We start from the raw sequence: 13,447 nt of genomic DNA, 5'->3' as shown, positions 1-13,447 counted from the left end.
CCTGTTAATATTCATTCTATATTATTATTATTATTATTATTATTATTATTATTATTATTATTATTATTATTATTATTATTATTATTATTCATGTTTGTGGGTTACTGCAGTGACGTCCTAGTTCGTGTACCATGGGCAACGGCTGAGTGGCCTAGTAAGTGGTCCTGAGAGTCGGGATACCAGTTGCTATGGAATGGGAGTGGGCATCTCGGACATATTCTGAGTCGTGGCCCTCCTTGTGCTCAGGCGGCTAGGACTATACAATTCACCGGTGGTCCATAACCCGTTAGAGGAGAGATCCTCACTTGGACTATGTGCAAGTAGGGCAGCATCCTGCTTCATGAATTTACAGAGCTCAGAACACTTTAAGCAAGCCTCGGACCTATGGGAGTAATGGAGTCCCCACTCCCATTTGACAGGCGAGGGACTGCTTGGAAACAACTTGGCGAACAAAATGGAATTCGATGGGGAGCTATCAATATTAATGGGTCTTATGGAAGAAAGAAGGTAGAACTCGCTGAGTCAGCAAAGAGCATGCATCTGGATGTGCTAGGAGTAAGTAATATTCGGGTAAGGGGAGATAATGAGGAAGAGATAGGAGATTATAAAGTGTAATTGACGGGTGTTAGAAAGGGAGGGGCAGAGTCTGGGGTAGGGCTCTTTATCAGGAATACCATTGCACGCAACATAGTTTCTGTTAGGCACGTAAATGAGCGAATCATGTGGGTAGATTTGTCAGTGAGAGGAATCAGGACTAGAATTGTGTCCGTGTATTCACCATGTGAGGGTGCAGATGAGGATGTTGACAAGTTTTATGAAGCATTGAGTGACATCGTGGTCAGGGTCAACAGCAAGGATAGAATAGTGCTAATGAGCGATTTCAATGCGAGAGTTGGGAATAGAACTGAAGGATATGAAAGGGTGAACGGTAAATGTGGGGAAGATATGGAAGCTAATGGGAATGGGAAGCGTTTGCTGGACTTCTGTGCTAGTATGGGTTTAGCCATTACAAATACATTCTTCAAGCATAAGGCTATTCACCGCTACACATGGGAGGCTAGGGGTACCAGATCCATAATAGACTATATCTTAACAGACTTTGAATTCAGGAAATCTGTTAGGAATGTAAGAGTTTTTCGCGGATTTTTCGATGATACAGACCACTATCTGATCTGTAGTGAACTAAGTATCTCTAGGCCTAGGGTAGAGAAAGTGAAATCTGTCTGCAAACGAATAAGGGTAGAAAGTCTCCAGGACGAGGAAATTAGACAGAAGTACATGGATATGATTAGTGAGAAGTTTCGAACAGTAGACAGGAAGCAGGTTCAGGATATAGAAAGTGAATGGGTGGCATACAGGGATGCTGTAATAGAAACAGCAAGGGAATGCCTAGGAACAACTGTGTGTAAAGATGGGGAAAAGCGAACATCTTGGTGGAATGATGAAGTGAGAGTAGCCTGTAAACGTAAAAAGAAGGCTTATCAGAAATGGCTCCAAACAAGGACCAAGGCAGACAGGGATTGGTACGTAGATGAAAGAAACAGAGCGAAACAAATAGTTGTTGAATCCAAAAGGAAGTCATAGGAAGATTTTGGTAATAACCTGGAAAGGCTAGGTCAGCAGCAGGGAAACCTTTCTGGACAGTAATAAAGAATCTTAGAAAGGGAGGGAAAAAGGAAATGAACAGTGTTTTGAGTAATTCAGGTGAACTGATAATAGATCCAAGGGAATCACTGGACAGGTGGAGGGAATATTTTGAACATCTTCTCAATGTAAAAGGAAATCATCATGGTGGTGTTGCAAACAGCCAAGCTCATGTGGAGGAGGAAAAGGATGTTGGTGAAATTATGCTTGAGGAAGTGGAAAGGATAGTAAATAAACTATTTTCATAAGGCAGCAGGAATAGATGAAATTAGACCTGAAATTGTGAAGTACAGTGGGAAGGCAGGGATGAAATGGCTTCATAGAGTAGTAAAATTAGCGTGGAGTGTTGGTAAGGTACCTTCAGATTGGACAAAAGCAGTAATTGCACCTATCTATAAGCAAGGGAACAGGAAGGATTGCAACAACTATCGAGGTATCTTATTGATTAGTATACCAGGCAAAGTATTTACTGGCATCCTGGAAGGGAGGGTGCGATCAGTCGTTGAGAGGAAGTTGGATGAAAACCAGTGTGGTATCAGACCACAGAGAGGCTGTCAGATCAGATTTTCAGTATGCGCCAGGTAATTGAAAAATGCTACGAAAGGAATAGGCAGTTGTGTTTATGTTTCGTAGATCTAGAGAAAGCATATGTTCGCCATACTGGGGGGGAATTAAAGGTAGATTATTAAAATCAATCAAAGGCATTTATGTTGACAATTGGGCTTCAGTGAGAATTGATGGTAGAATGAGTTCTTGGTTCAGGGTACTTACAGGAGTTAGACAAGGCTGTAATCTTTCACCTTTGCTGTTCGTAGTTTACATGGATCATCTGCTGAAAGGTATAAAATGGCAGGGAGAGATTCAGTTAGGTGGAAATGTAGTAAGCAGTTTGGCCTATGCTGACGACTTGGTCTTAATGGCAGATTGTACCGAAAGCCTGCAGTCTAATATCTTGGAACTTGAAAATAGGTGCAATGAGTATGGTATGAAAATTAGCCTCTCGAAGACTAAATTGATGTCAGTAGGTAAGAAATTCAACAGAATCGAATGTCGGATTGGTGATACAAAGCTAGAACAGGTCGATAATTTCAAGTATTTAGGTTGTGTGTTCTCCCAGGATGGTAATATAGTAAGTGAGATCGAATCAAGGTGTAGTAAAGCTAATGCAGTGAGCTCGCAGTTGCGATCAGCAGTATTCTGTAAGAAGGAAGTCAGCTCCCAGACGAAGCTATCTTTACATCGGTCTGTTTTCAGACCAACTTTGCTTTACGGGAGCGAAAGCTGGGTGGACTCAGGATATCTTATTCATAAGTTAGAAGTAACAGACATGAAAATAGCGAGAATGATTGCTGGTACAAACAGTTGGGAACAATGGCAGGAGGGTACTCGGAATGAGGAGATAAAGGGTAATTTAGGAATGAACTCTATGGATGAAGCTGTACGCATAAACCGGCTTCGGTGGTGGGGTCATGTTAGGCGAATGGAGGAGGATAGGTTACCTAGGAGAATAATGGACTCTGTTATGGAGGGAAGAGAAGTAGAGGGAGACCAAGATGACGATGGTTAGACTCGGTTTCTAACAATTTAAAGATAAGAGGTATAGAACTAAATGAGGCCACAACACTAGTTGCAAATCGAAGATTGTGGCGACGTTTAGGAAATTCTCAGAGGCTTGCAGACTGAACGCTGAAAGGCATAACAGTCTATAATGATAATGTATGTAATGTATTGTACCCGTCTAAATGGTGCCTCAGTTAATTTAGGAAAGATGGACAAAATTTTATTACGGAATATTGGTTTACGAGACCGCGTGTATCATATGTTACCGTGCCGTGCCGATGGGAGCCAGCCGAAAGTAGGTCAACATCTGTTGAAGGCTGCCAGCGCACGCAGTTACGTCACCTGACACACTGACAGACGAGAGGGGAGATTATTCTCGAAAATCCACTCAAAGCTGTGAAAGACGAATCACGGTGCATGATGGCCAACAGCCAATGGAAATAAAGGAAGGTGCTAGAAAATCTTAGGATTTTTCTAGAACAAAGTCAAGGAAGAGTCCCTTGTGAAACACCAAACAGTACAGAAGAGTACCTTAAGAAACGACGAACAGAATAATTTTGAAGAAAGTCGTACAGTCGTATTCTTACGGAGAAGATGAACAGTGCATTCTCTACGGAAAAGAAGAGTATTTGCAGACGACGTTAATACCTGTATAATTCTCGTAAGGCACAACCATTGCTTTATTTGAGTGCCCATGCAACTTGTTAGCTCAATGCAGTATTCAGCGGGTTTATTACAGCCGCACATTTTCCCGTGTGGAACTTGCTGAACCGCAGACAGTTCGTGTGTTTATTGAAGTAGAGTTTTATAGTAGAAACTCATGGAATGTTCCGTTGGAATTATAAAGGAAAGGCACGACCTTAAGGGAATATTCGAGAAGTAATCTGGCGTTTAAACATCGTAATAATCAACAATATTATTTGTCAGCTTTAAGACGTATCGTAACTAGGTGAATGTGTTTGGAAGTCAAAGTTGGTAGTAAACCTGGACCTGAAAATACATCGTTGCACCAGTTAAGTGTTGTGAATAATTTAGTGAGTTACCACTAGTGTGGATTCTATTGTTAATACAGAATTTTAACAGAATTTTAGTTTCAGCTATCTCCGTGAAACTTAGCAGCCAAGATGCAATGAACACGAGGAAAAGCTTGGAATTTTCCGGAACGTTGCTGGAGTAATACGACAATGCTGTACGTAGCCATGGTCATGATGGATTAGACTCCAGTGTGCACGCCAACACGATGACCTTGTACACCTGTAAACCATCATAGCCAACATTGTAAGAAATTTCTCATTATGGTAAAGAGTTTTCCAAAATTTATAACGACGATCTCAAACATTGTAAGGAGTTTTCCAAAAGTGATTTATACAGAACTTATTAAGAATAAACTAAAAGAATTTCATGCTAGTGATAAATGATTTAGAAAGGATTTTTCACAAGTGTGGTAAAGTAAATCTTTAACAATTTTTTTTTTTAATAAGTAAATGCAAATTTCGATAGTGAAAGTAATTCACCTGAGAATTTTCTAAACCTGTGTTGCAATTGAAAATGATAGCATTGCTAATCACATGATTAATTCAATGTTGCAGAGTAAAATGTTGGAGGGAGTTTCATTGAAGAAGTAATGGAATCAAATGAAACTGAGAAGTATGCAAGGACTCAATCATTTTATTTGTCACAAGCAATAATGAATTGAATCATTTTGGTGAAATATTGTTGTTTTTTTTTTTTTGTGCATTTGTCCAGACTGAGTTTTCATTATTTTAATAAACATTGTTGTTATTTTGTCCTGATTTTCATTGAACATTATGTCTCCTATCCAGTCACCAATGGTCCTGTAAAAATAAATGTTCTGTTGGTCGGTCCCGTAACAGCAAGTTGACCCTGCGAACAGTCCACCCTTTGGGACTCTTGTTCCGCCGACTAAGCGACCCCGGAGAAGGGGACAGTATGTATGTTATTATTATTATTTATTATTATTACACAACACCAGAATTAGCAGAAGAATAATTGGAAAATTGTGGAACAGCAAAACCAAGATTAAATGGATCATGGATATTAAGGAGGATATCAAAGAACTACAAACAACAATAGATGATCTCAAAAACAAAACAGAAAAAAATAAAGATACTTCAAGACGCACACACACACACATACGAGGCTACAAACCAAGATCAATAAAAGGTCTAATGGAGGGGTATTTTCAACAGAACAAAGGAAGGCAGCATCTCTCAGAATGAAAAAATATTGGGCTGATAAGAAATCAAGGAATCCTTTGTGTAATTGACTAGAGTGGTCCAGTGTAGGCCATAAAATGTAAAACAAATAAATAAATAAAAATATAAATACATAAATAAATAAATAAATAAATAAGTAAATTACACGACTATAATTTAAATCTCAAACTTTGGACAAGGCTGCTGAAATACAATATCTGGTCAACGCTGCTTTATGGAGTACAGACCTGGACTGTCGAAACTTCCTCTATGAACAGATTAGAAGCCTTTGAAATGTGATTACAAAGGAGAATGCACAGAGTAACCTGGACAGATCCTATGACAAATAACGAAGCATTAAGATGAGCTAGAGCAGAGAGGGAGGTGGCAAACATCATCTATACTGGAAATATAGCTTATTTAGGCCATGACCTACATGGTGGTAAGTACAGGTTACTGTACCTGATATTACAAGGCAAAATAGAAGGCAAGCCAGGAGTTGGACTATTGATGTCATGGGTCCGAAACATCAAAGTCTGAACAAGCATCTACACCACCCAACTCCTCTTCAGATTAGCCAAAGAAAGGGGTACTTTCTCGGGGGTGACAGCCAATGTCTAGGAGACTAGATACGGCACTATTATAATTACATTTCTTAAATTAAAACATAATTGTTACCACAAGTTAGGCCATTAGGCCTATTACTAAATTATTCTGTATCCAAGTCGGGTAAAACTGGATCGATATATTTAAAAAATATTTTATATAATAAAAATAAACTCAAAAACATTAATGAGAAAATAAAAGCTTCTGAATATAGATTACTTTACCATACAGTCCAAACAGACCAAAACAGAATCAAATTTAAAATCTAAGAAGAATATTTACTTGTATTTCCTGGCTTTCCATTTTCTTTCTTTTACCTCAAGAAATACTATGCTCTTTGGAGCCATGAGCTGCTTTTTTTGTACAATTTCAAATATAAACATTATTCTAACACGGATACATTGAAAAATACAAGAACAACAAGTACAGCAAGACAAGAATGTCAAACATAAAATTAAAATAACATGCAGGAGTATTAAACAGAAGGCTTACCTAGCTTTCAAGTTATTTTTAGCAAGCCCTTCATCAATTATGGCTTGCACCTGGACACCAGAAATGTTAGGAAAATGGGGTTGATGAATTCGTGCAAATGCTCCCTCTGGTGGCTTTAAGATCTTCTGAACATACGGCTGCGGATTTGGGTTTTCATTAGTATACAACTGCTGTGCTAATTCCTATGAGAGAAAAAAATAATTAAATAAATAAGTAAATAATAATAATGTTATTGGTTTAATGTCCCACCAACTACTTTTACGGTTTTTGAAGACACCTAGGTGTCGGAATTTTATCCTGCAGAAGTTTTTTTAATATGCCAGCTGGTGTATTTGAGCACCTTCAAATACCACAAAACAGAATCGGGATTGAAACCTCTACCTTGAGCTCAGCACTGCCCGAGCTACTCAGCCCTGTGTAGAAAAATCATACCTTAACACAATACAGTATAACAATTTCTTTTAAATATAAGGGTGGTGTGCACCAATGAAGAGTAAGCTCTACTTCTGTAGTAAATGACCAATGAAGTCAACATCAGAAACTTTCGTATGAGAGTAAATTACTTTCAAAGCATTTTAGTCATTGCATCCACTCTCGGATCACATTACAATAAGAGTACAATGTTGAAGAGAACCTTGTAGTATATTACTAAAGAAGTAAATAAAGCACAAATATAAGTTGAAATTTACTCTTGTGTTGTGTATGGAGTAAGCCAGGAGTACATCTGTTGAATGAAAAAGAAACTATGTAGTAAACAAGAGAAAGAGTTTTTAATGTTTTCATGGATTACTTAGTTTACATTCGCATTACATTCCACCACCTTATAGAGCATGAAATTTGTATGATATTTATATTGAAAGGGTTTAAGGTACGTTTCGGCCTTCGAACTCACCACCCGCCAAATGCAAGCTGAGAGCTATGCAACCTAAATGAGTTGTTTCTATCATTGCATGGTTAAAGCACTAGTGTTAAGAGAAATTAACATAAATATGCCTAAAAATAATTATGGAAGTTTGGAATTCTCCTAGTCTGCAAGTTTTCCACTCATTGTTAGTGGAACCGATTACATATACACTGCCTGACAAAAAAATTGAAGCACCCAGCAGAAATGGTTGAATGTCAATCCAACTTCATTCACGTACACCAGTGTTCTCCCCAGAAATTTTTGTCAGCCTGGTGGCAGGAATATGTAGCCGGGTGGGGGAATACTACTTCAAAAATGAGTGATAAAATTTCAATAAATAAATTGTTTATTCCCCTCTGGTTGATATAGGTGGGCCACATGCTTGGATTAACAATAATATCAGAGAGGTAAACATAAACTGAAAAATTGATTTCGCTGTTATAACCAACAAGACAAAATAAGATATATCTTTTTCTACCATTAAAAAAAATGAAATTTACTTTTAGTATGACATTTTATACGTTGATTTTTCTTTTCTTCTTTGAGGCCCAGTTGTCTACATCTCTTACATAATTGAATTCTGTTGAGTCTGGTCCCTCTAGTGAAATCAGCATCAAATTGTTGAGTGTGCTCTGCTTCATACGATTCCTCAAATAGGTTTTAACTCTCTTCAAAGCCTAAAATCCCCTTTCACATTCAGCTGTGCTCACGGGTATGGACAGTCCAATAGCAGCTGGTCTTGCTAAATTTGGAAAAGATTCCTTCAGCTCTCATGTTGTTGCAAACTTCATCATTATTTGTTTAGGTCTTAATCCAATGTAGGACTCTCCTTGGAACATTTTTGATGCAACAGACCATTCCAGTTTAGAGCTATTGTAATTTATGACTGGAGGGCTTCCCATTTTAAAGTAGAAATCAAGAAGCAACTCAGAAGCTTCATTCTGATCTTGACTTTTTGCATTAAACACTCTTGGAAAACAGGAAATGATGGGCATATCTGGAAATCTGTGTTCTAGATGCTGGATAACAGTATCTATGTACTTGTTGTTGTCTTGAAGGTCACAACATCGACATCTGAATAAGTGATGTGGAAGTCTGACCGTTCACCAGCAAGATGGTGACAGACTATGAAAATTATTTCCTGGAGTGTCTTTCAATTGTAAGATGTTGAGTTTTGTGGCTTCTAAGATTGGCTCAATTTCTGTCAAGTCAATATCATGAGTTTGCCAAGCTCTAGACAATGTGCACAGAACAGGTAAGATATCTGAAAGCATCATAACTGCAGCTAAGAAATTGTATGTCTTCATGTACTTGCTTAAGCCTTCAGCTGTAATATCATTCCTTTCAGTGGCCTCTCAAGTGCAGCAACAACACTCACCACAAATCTTAGATATCTTCTTAGAGACTTTACAGCAGAGTCATGAGACAACCATCTAGTACCACTGGCCAATTTTAGTTTAATTTGAGGGCTGTCCATGATATTCTGGGTTTCAGTTAAACCAGCCATCCTGACAGGAATTTTGAAAAAAAGAAAAAGAGTTGTCTTAAAATGTCATTAAACTTCACTAAATAAGGCACTTCAGCTGCTGCCTGGGCACTGCCAATCTGTGGTTAATGCAGTGACAGTTTACCATGAGTCAATTTGTTTTCTCTCTTAGCAATATTGCTACTCCCTTTTGCTTACCAATCATGACAGCTGCCCCATCAGATCCTAGACCTACCAAATTACATGTTTTTAACCTAAATTTTCAAGGATTTCAGTTAGTTTATTTGTTATGGTCTCAGCTTTACCATCAATATTGTTGTAGGTTGACACAAAACTAACATTAACCTCTTTTTTCAAGTTCATTGACATATTTTATGTACACAATAAGTTGCTTCAGTACAGAAATATCTGTAGTTTCATCACACAGAACACTGAAATAATCTGCTGAATGTATGTTCTTTAATATTTCACATATAATTTCTCAAGCTATAACATCAAGCCGGGCTGAGTGGCTCAGACGGTTAAGGCACTGGCCTTCTAACCCCAACTTGGCAGGTTGGATCCTGGCTCAGTCCGGTGGTATTTAAAGGTGCTCAAATATGACAACCTCGTGTCGGTAGATTTACTGGCACGTAAAAGAACTCCTGCGGGGCTAAATTCCGGCACATCGGCGTCTCCGAAGACCGTAAAAGTAGTTAATGGGACGTAAAGCAAATAGTATTATTATATTATTATTAACATTAAGTACCTCCTGCATTATTCTTGCTGAAGTATAATTAGCATTATCACCAATATTAAGATGCTTTAGATATGTACAACCCATAGCCTCACAGTGTTTGAGCAGTTTTCTGTATGATGTAGTGTGTGGTAGCTCATTTTTTGCCAACCAATACACTGATCTTAGGGCTCCGAGAAAAGCATCTCTCTGTAAATTGTTTAAAATAGAAACTGATTTTTCTATTTGCCCAAATCCAGTTTCTTCAAATGCACGTCTTTCACTTAAGTTTGAACAAGAATCGGTATGCAGCTTGCTTTGTTCATGGTCAACTAAACTCTCCTTTCGAAGTCTTGCACACAGTATAGTCACCCAAGTCACTTCCTTCTTTGTCGGTTTCTTCAATGAACATTTTATACATGTGGAACAAAATATACTATTTTCTTTCACAACTAACCACGTAAATTGCTTAAACCAGTCATTGCTGATGCCCGATAAGCAGTGTTTAGAAGAATGTTTCACTTGTGGTTTTCCATTTTGTATACTTTCCACTTCACCTGATGAGCCGGCCTCAGCAATGTCCTTTTTGGAAATCTCTCCTGGTGTTGAATTATTACTTTTACTAGGTTCTTTCTTAAAGAAACTTAGAAGAGTAGATGTTTGACAAGATTTCCTGCTCATTTTGAGAACACAGAATTTGGCGTCAAAAACACGAAGAAATGAAATGGGCAGTTCATTTAGGTAAATCCCGCCAAGAGATTGAAAATAATACCAATATCCGTGATGAATTAGAAAGTAAAGCTCAAATGGAAAACAATGACAACAATAGTTAAAATGTAATTAAATCGGAACTATAATTCAACTGAAGTCCATTGTTAGCAGTAGTAAATGTTAAAGAAACCAAAAGAACACCAAACAAACAGATTTGCTTTGAAAACAACTAAGTTGGTGACACTGAACACTAACACATACTCTATCAATTCGTATGTTTCATATTCGATTGTAGATCGACATTTTCAGTCAAAATGGCTGCCATAGCAAATGCGCAATACCAAATATTTTATTGAAATATTTTGTAAAATGTTGTGATAAGCTAGCGATGGAGTGGAGTCGAGGAAGTCTGTCTCGAGTTGAGTTCTATTCCTGGAAATGGACACTGCGCCGAAATAGAGTCCATGGGAATACGCATCGGTATCTTTGACCGTTCGTAAAGTTACTTGTAACAACGAAGCTAGCGGGAATGAAATTGTGATGTAACGAAGGAAGTGTGTTTAAAATAACTTAATGACTCCAAGACAATGATATGGTTCAATATATGCGAAGTACAGACATTTCAAATCAAGAATAAAATAATGAACAAAACCTCAAACTCGGTTAAATCTTAACTTAGGATAATCTCAAATATTAGTGTGGTATTCGCGTTACCACTTCATGAAATTAAGTATGGAAGGACTGAATGTCAGTAATTTATGTGTAGCTGCTAGTGATATTGTTGCCCGGCCGAGCGGCTCAGACTGTTGTGGAGCTGGCCTTCTGACCCAAACTTGGCAACATACAATTTTAAACTTCCTACCGCTCGTTCATAATCGTGTATAATCGTGCTTGGCTCAGTCCGGTAGTACTGAATGTGCTCAAATATGTCAGCCTCTGTAGATTTACTGGCACGTAAAAGAACTCCTACGGGACACAATTCCGGCACCTAGGCATCTCCGAAAACCGTCCAAAGTAGTTACTGGTACATAAAGACAACACTGTTATTATCAGTATAACACTGTTAATTAATTCAACAAGGTGACTGGGAGGATGCCGGTACCAATTGATTCGCAAATGTATTTCTATACTGAGAGAATGTAGTTAGAATTTTGTGTTTTAGAACGCTACTAATATTTCACAATCACGATCTCGTTCTTATAATGGTCTCTAACGATCCTGGCCAATATTATATGGTGTATTTCTTCCATTTGTATTGCATGGTATTTGCTACAATCGTTATTAATTCAAGTATTGACAGAGAATTTTGAACTTCTGGTGTTCTACCGCTCGTTCATAATCGTGTATCATCATGCTTAGCCACTCCGTTGCTGTGGAGTGTCGTCCAGGTTTGTGACGTCATACGGAATCGAGACGAGTGCTCGCAAGCGATTCTACGCTGATCCAAGAGCCGCTCACGCACAACACTACATTATAGTGAAGCAAAACACTTTAACTCCAATGTAATTATGCTGACAACAATGTATTTTTATCATTTAAATAAACAGTTTCACAGTATTTATATTTTAATTCGAAACAACCAATGACTCAACTATGTGTTCAAATAATGTAATTAGCATACATCTAGGTTATGTTAGCCGGGCGGTCTGTAGAAACAGCCGGGCGATGCAGCCATTAAAAAGGTCCTGGGGAGAACACTGTACACACTATCAGCGGGTATATAAACGTTTAGAGTTGCAATTCTCTGTGACAGGCAGAAAGGCTGCGCACCTCGTAAGGTCATTGACAGCAAGCAAAGAGCAAGAACATGTATGTTTGATTCAGACTAGTGTAATAATATTTCCTTCATTGAAATTTGATAACCAGTTGAAACTGAAGAACTTGACAGTTAAAAGGGCTAGCAAGGTCATTACATAACCGGCAGCATAGTAGCAGCTCGCCCCGTAAGGTCATTGACAGCAAGCGAGGATATATTGTTTGGTTCAGACCAGTGTTATGTCATTTGAATTTGTGGATAAATTTAGTTGAAACTGAAGAATTGGACGGTTAAAATGGCTAGCATGGTCAGACGGGATTAAGAGGAGGAAGTTCCAATTTATATGAGAGGTCTCAGAAATATAGCAGACTTAAGGAAAGGAGAAATTTTCAAGAATATTTTAAGTCAACATAGTGACTAACTTAATAGGTGTTATTTATTTATTCATTTACAAATTGAAAATTATTTTATTATTATGTGCGTATGGACCCAATGGATCACGCAAAGCTCTAACGATTCTGTTTTCTGAGTTGCCAAACAGCTCTCATCCTTTCTCCGTGGATCCTTTTTCGTTCTTCTGTCCACTTTGCTCCAGTCTTCTTTTTCACTTCGTTCTCTGGTTGCACTTTCCATCCATTAATTTTTTTCCTATAAAGGTTTCTGTCCGCGGTGTCATTTGGGTTTATCTGGGCTTTTTCCAGATCCTTCTTCACTTCCAGTACCCATGGAATATTTTTTAGATGTTCTATGTAGGTGAGAATCTTGTGTGTCAGTCTACTTGCCGGCAATCTGTGGACGTGCCCATAGAATTTCAGGCGTCTTTTACGGATGTCTGCTGCAATGTTGGAATGCTCTTCTGTCTCTTTGCGTGACCTCAGTCTATATTCATCTTCTGTTTTTCGGGGGCCGAGAATTTTCCTCAGGATTCTCCTTTCTTCTCTTAAAATATTTTCTAGGTCACCTTTCCCGTTTAGTGTAAGGGTCTCACTGGCATATAAGACTTCGGGCTTTATTACTGTATTATAGTGTCTGATCTTTGCATGGCGGGACAAGCACTTTTTATTGTATATGTTGTGAACCCTACCGCAGGCTTTCCGAAATTTTTGTAGGCGAATTTTCTGGGCAACCTTCTCGCCTCCCGTTGGTTCAAGTATTTCTCCCAAGTACTTGAAGTGTGGTACTCGGTTGATTTGCCCATGTGTCGTGTTCAAAGTTTGGATGTCAAGTTTTGAGCAGAAGAACTTGGTCTTTTCAAAGGAAATTTGTAGGCCAACCTTTCCAGCACATTCGCTAAGGGTTTCAATTTGTTTAACGGCTGTGAATACATCATCTGTAAGTATGGCCAGGTCATCTGCAA

At 38.3% G+C, this 13,447-nt stretch overlaps 1 protein-coding gene across 1 annotated transcript in view; it reads right to left on the bottom strand.

Annotated features, from left to right (window-relative positions):
* The window catches only part of Sbf (SET domain binding factor), an 851,001-nt gene that overhangs the window by 694,131 nt on the left and 143,423 nt on the right, over positions 1-13,447 (bottom strand). Inside the window, exon 9 of the mRNA XM_067143032.2 lies at positions 6,519-6,700. Coding sequence (XP_066999133.1) covers positions 6,519-6,700 — 182 coding nt within the window. The remainder of the gene's footprint in view (positions 1-6,518; positions 6,701-13,447) is intronic.

The sequence above is a fragment of the Anabrus simplex genome, chromosome 3, assembly GCF_040414725.1.
Source record: "Anabrus simplex isolate iqAnaSimp1 chromosome 3, ASM4041472v1, whole genome shotgun sequence".
NCBI classification, from domain to species: Eukaryota; Metazoa; Arthropoda; class Insecta; order Orthoptera; family Tettigoniidae; genus Anabrus; species Anabrus simplex.
Note: the sequence above shows the minus strand (reverse complement) of the source record. Positions and strands in the feature narration are given on the sequence as shown.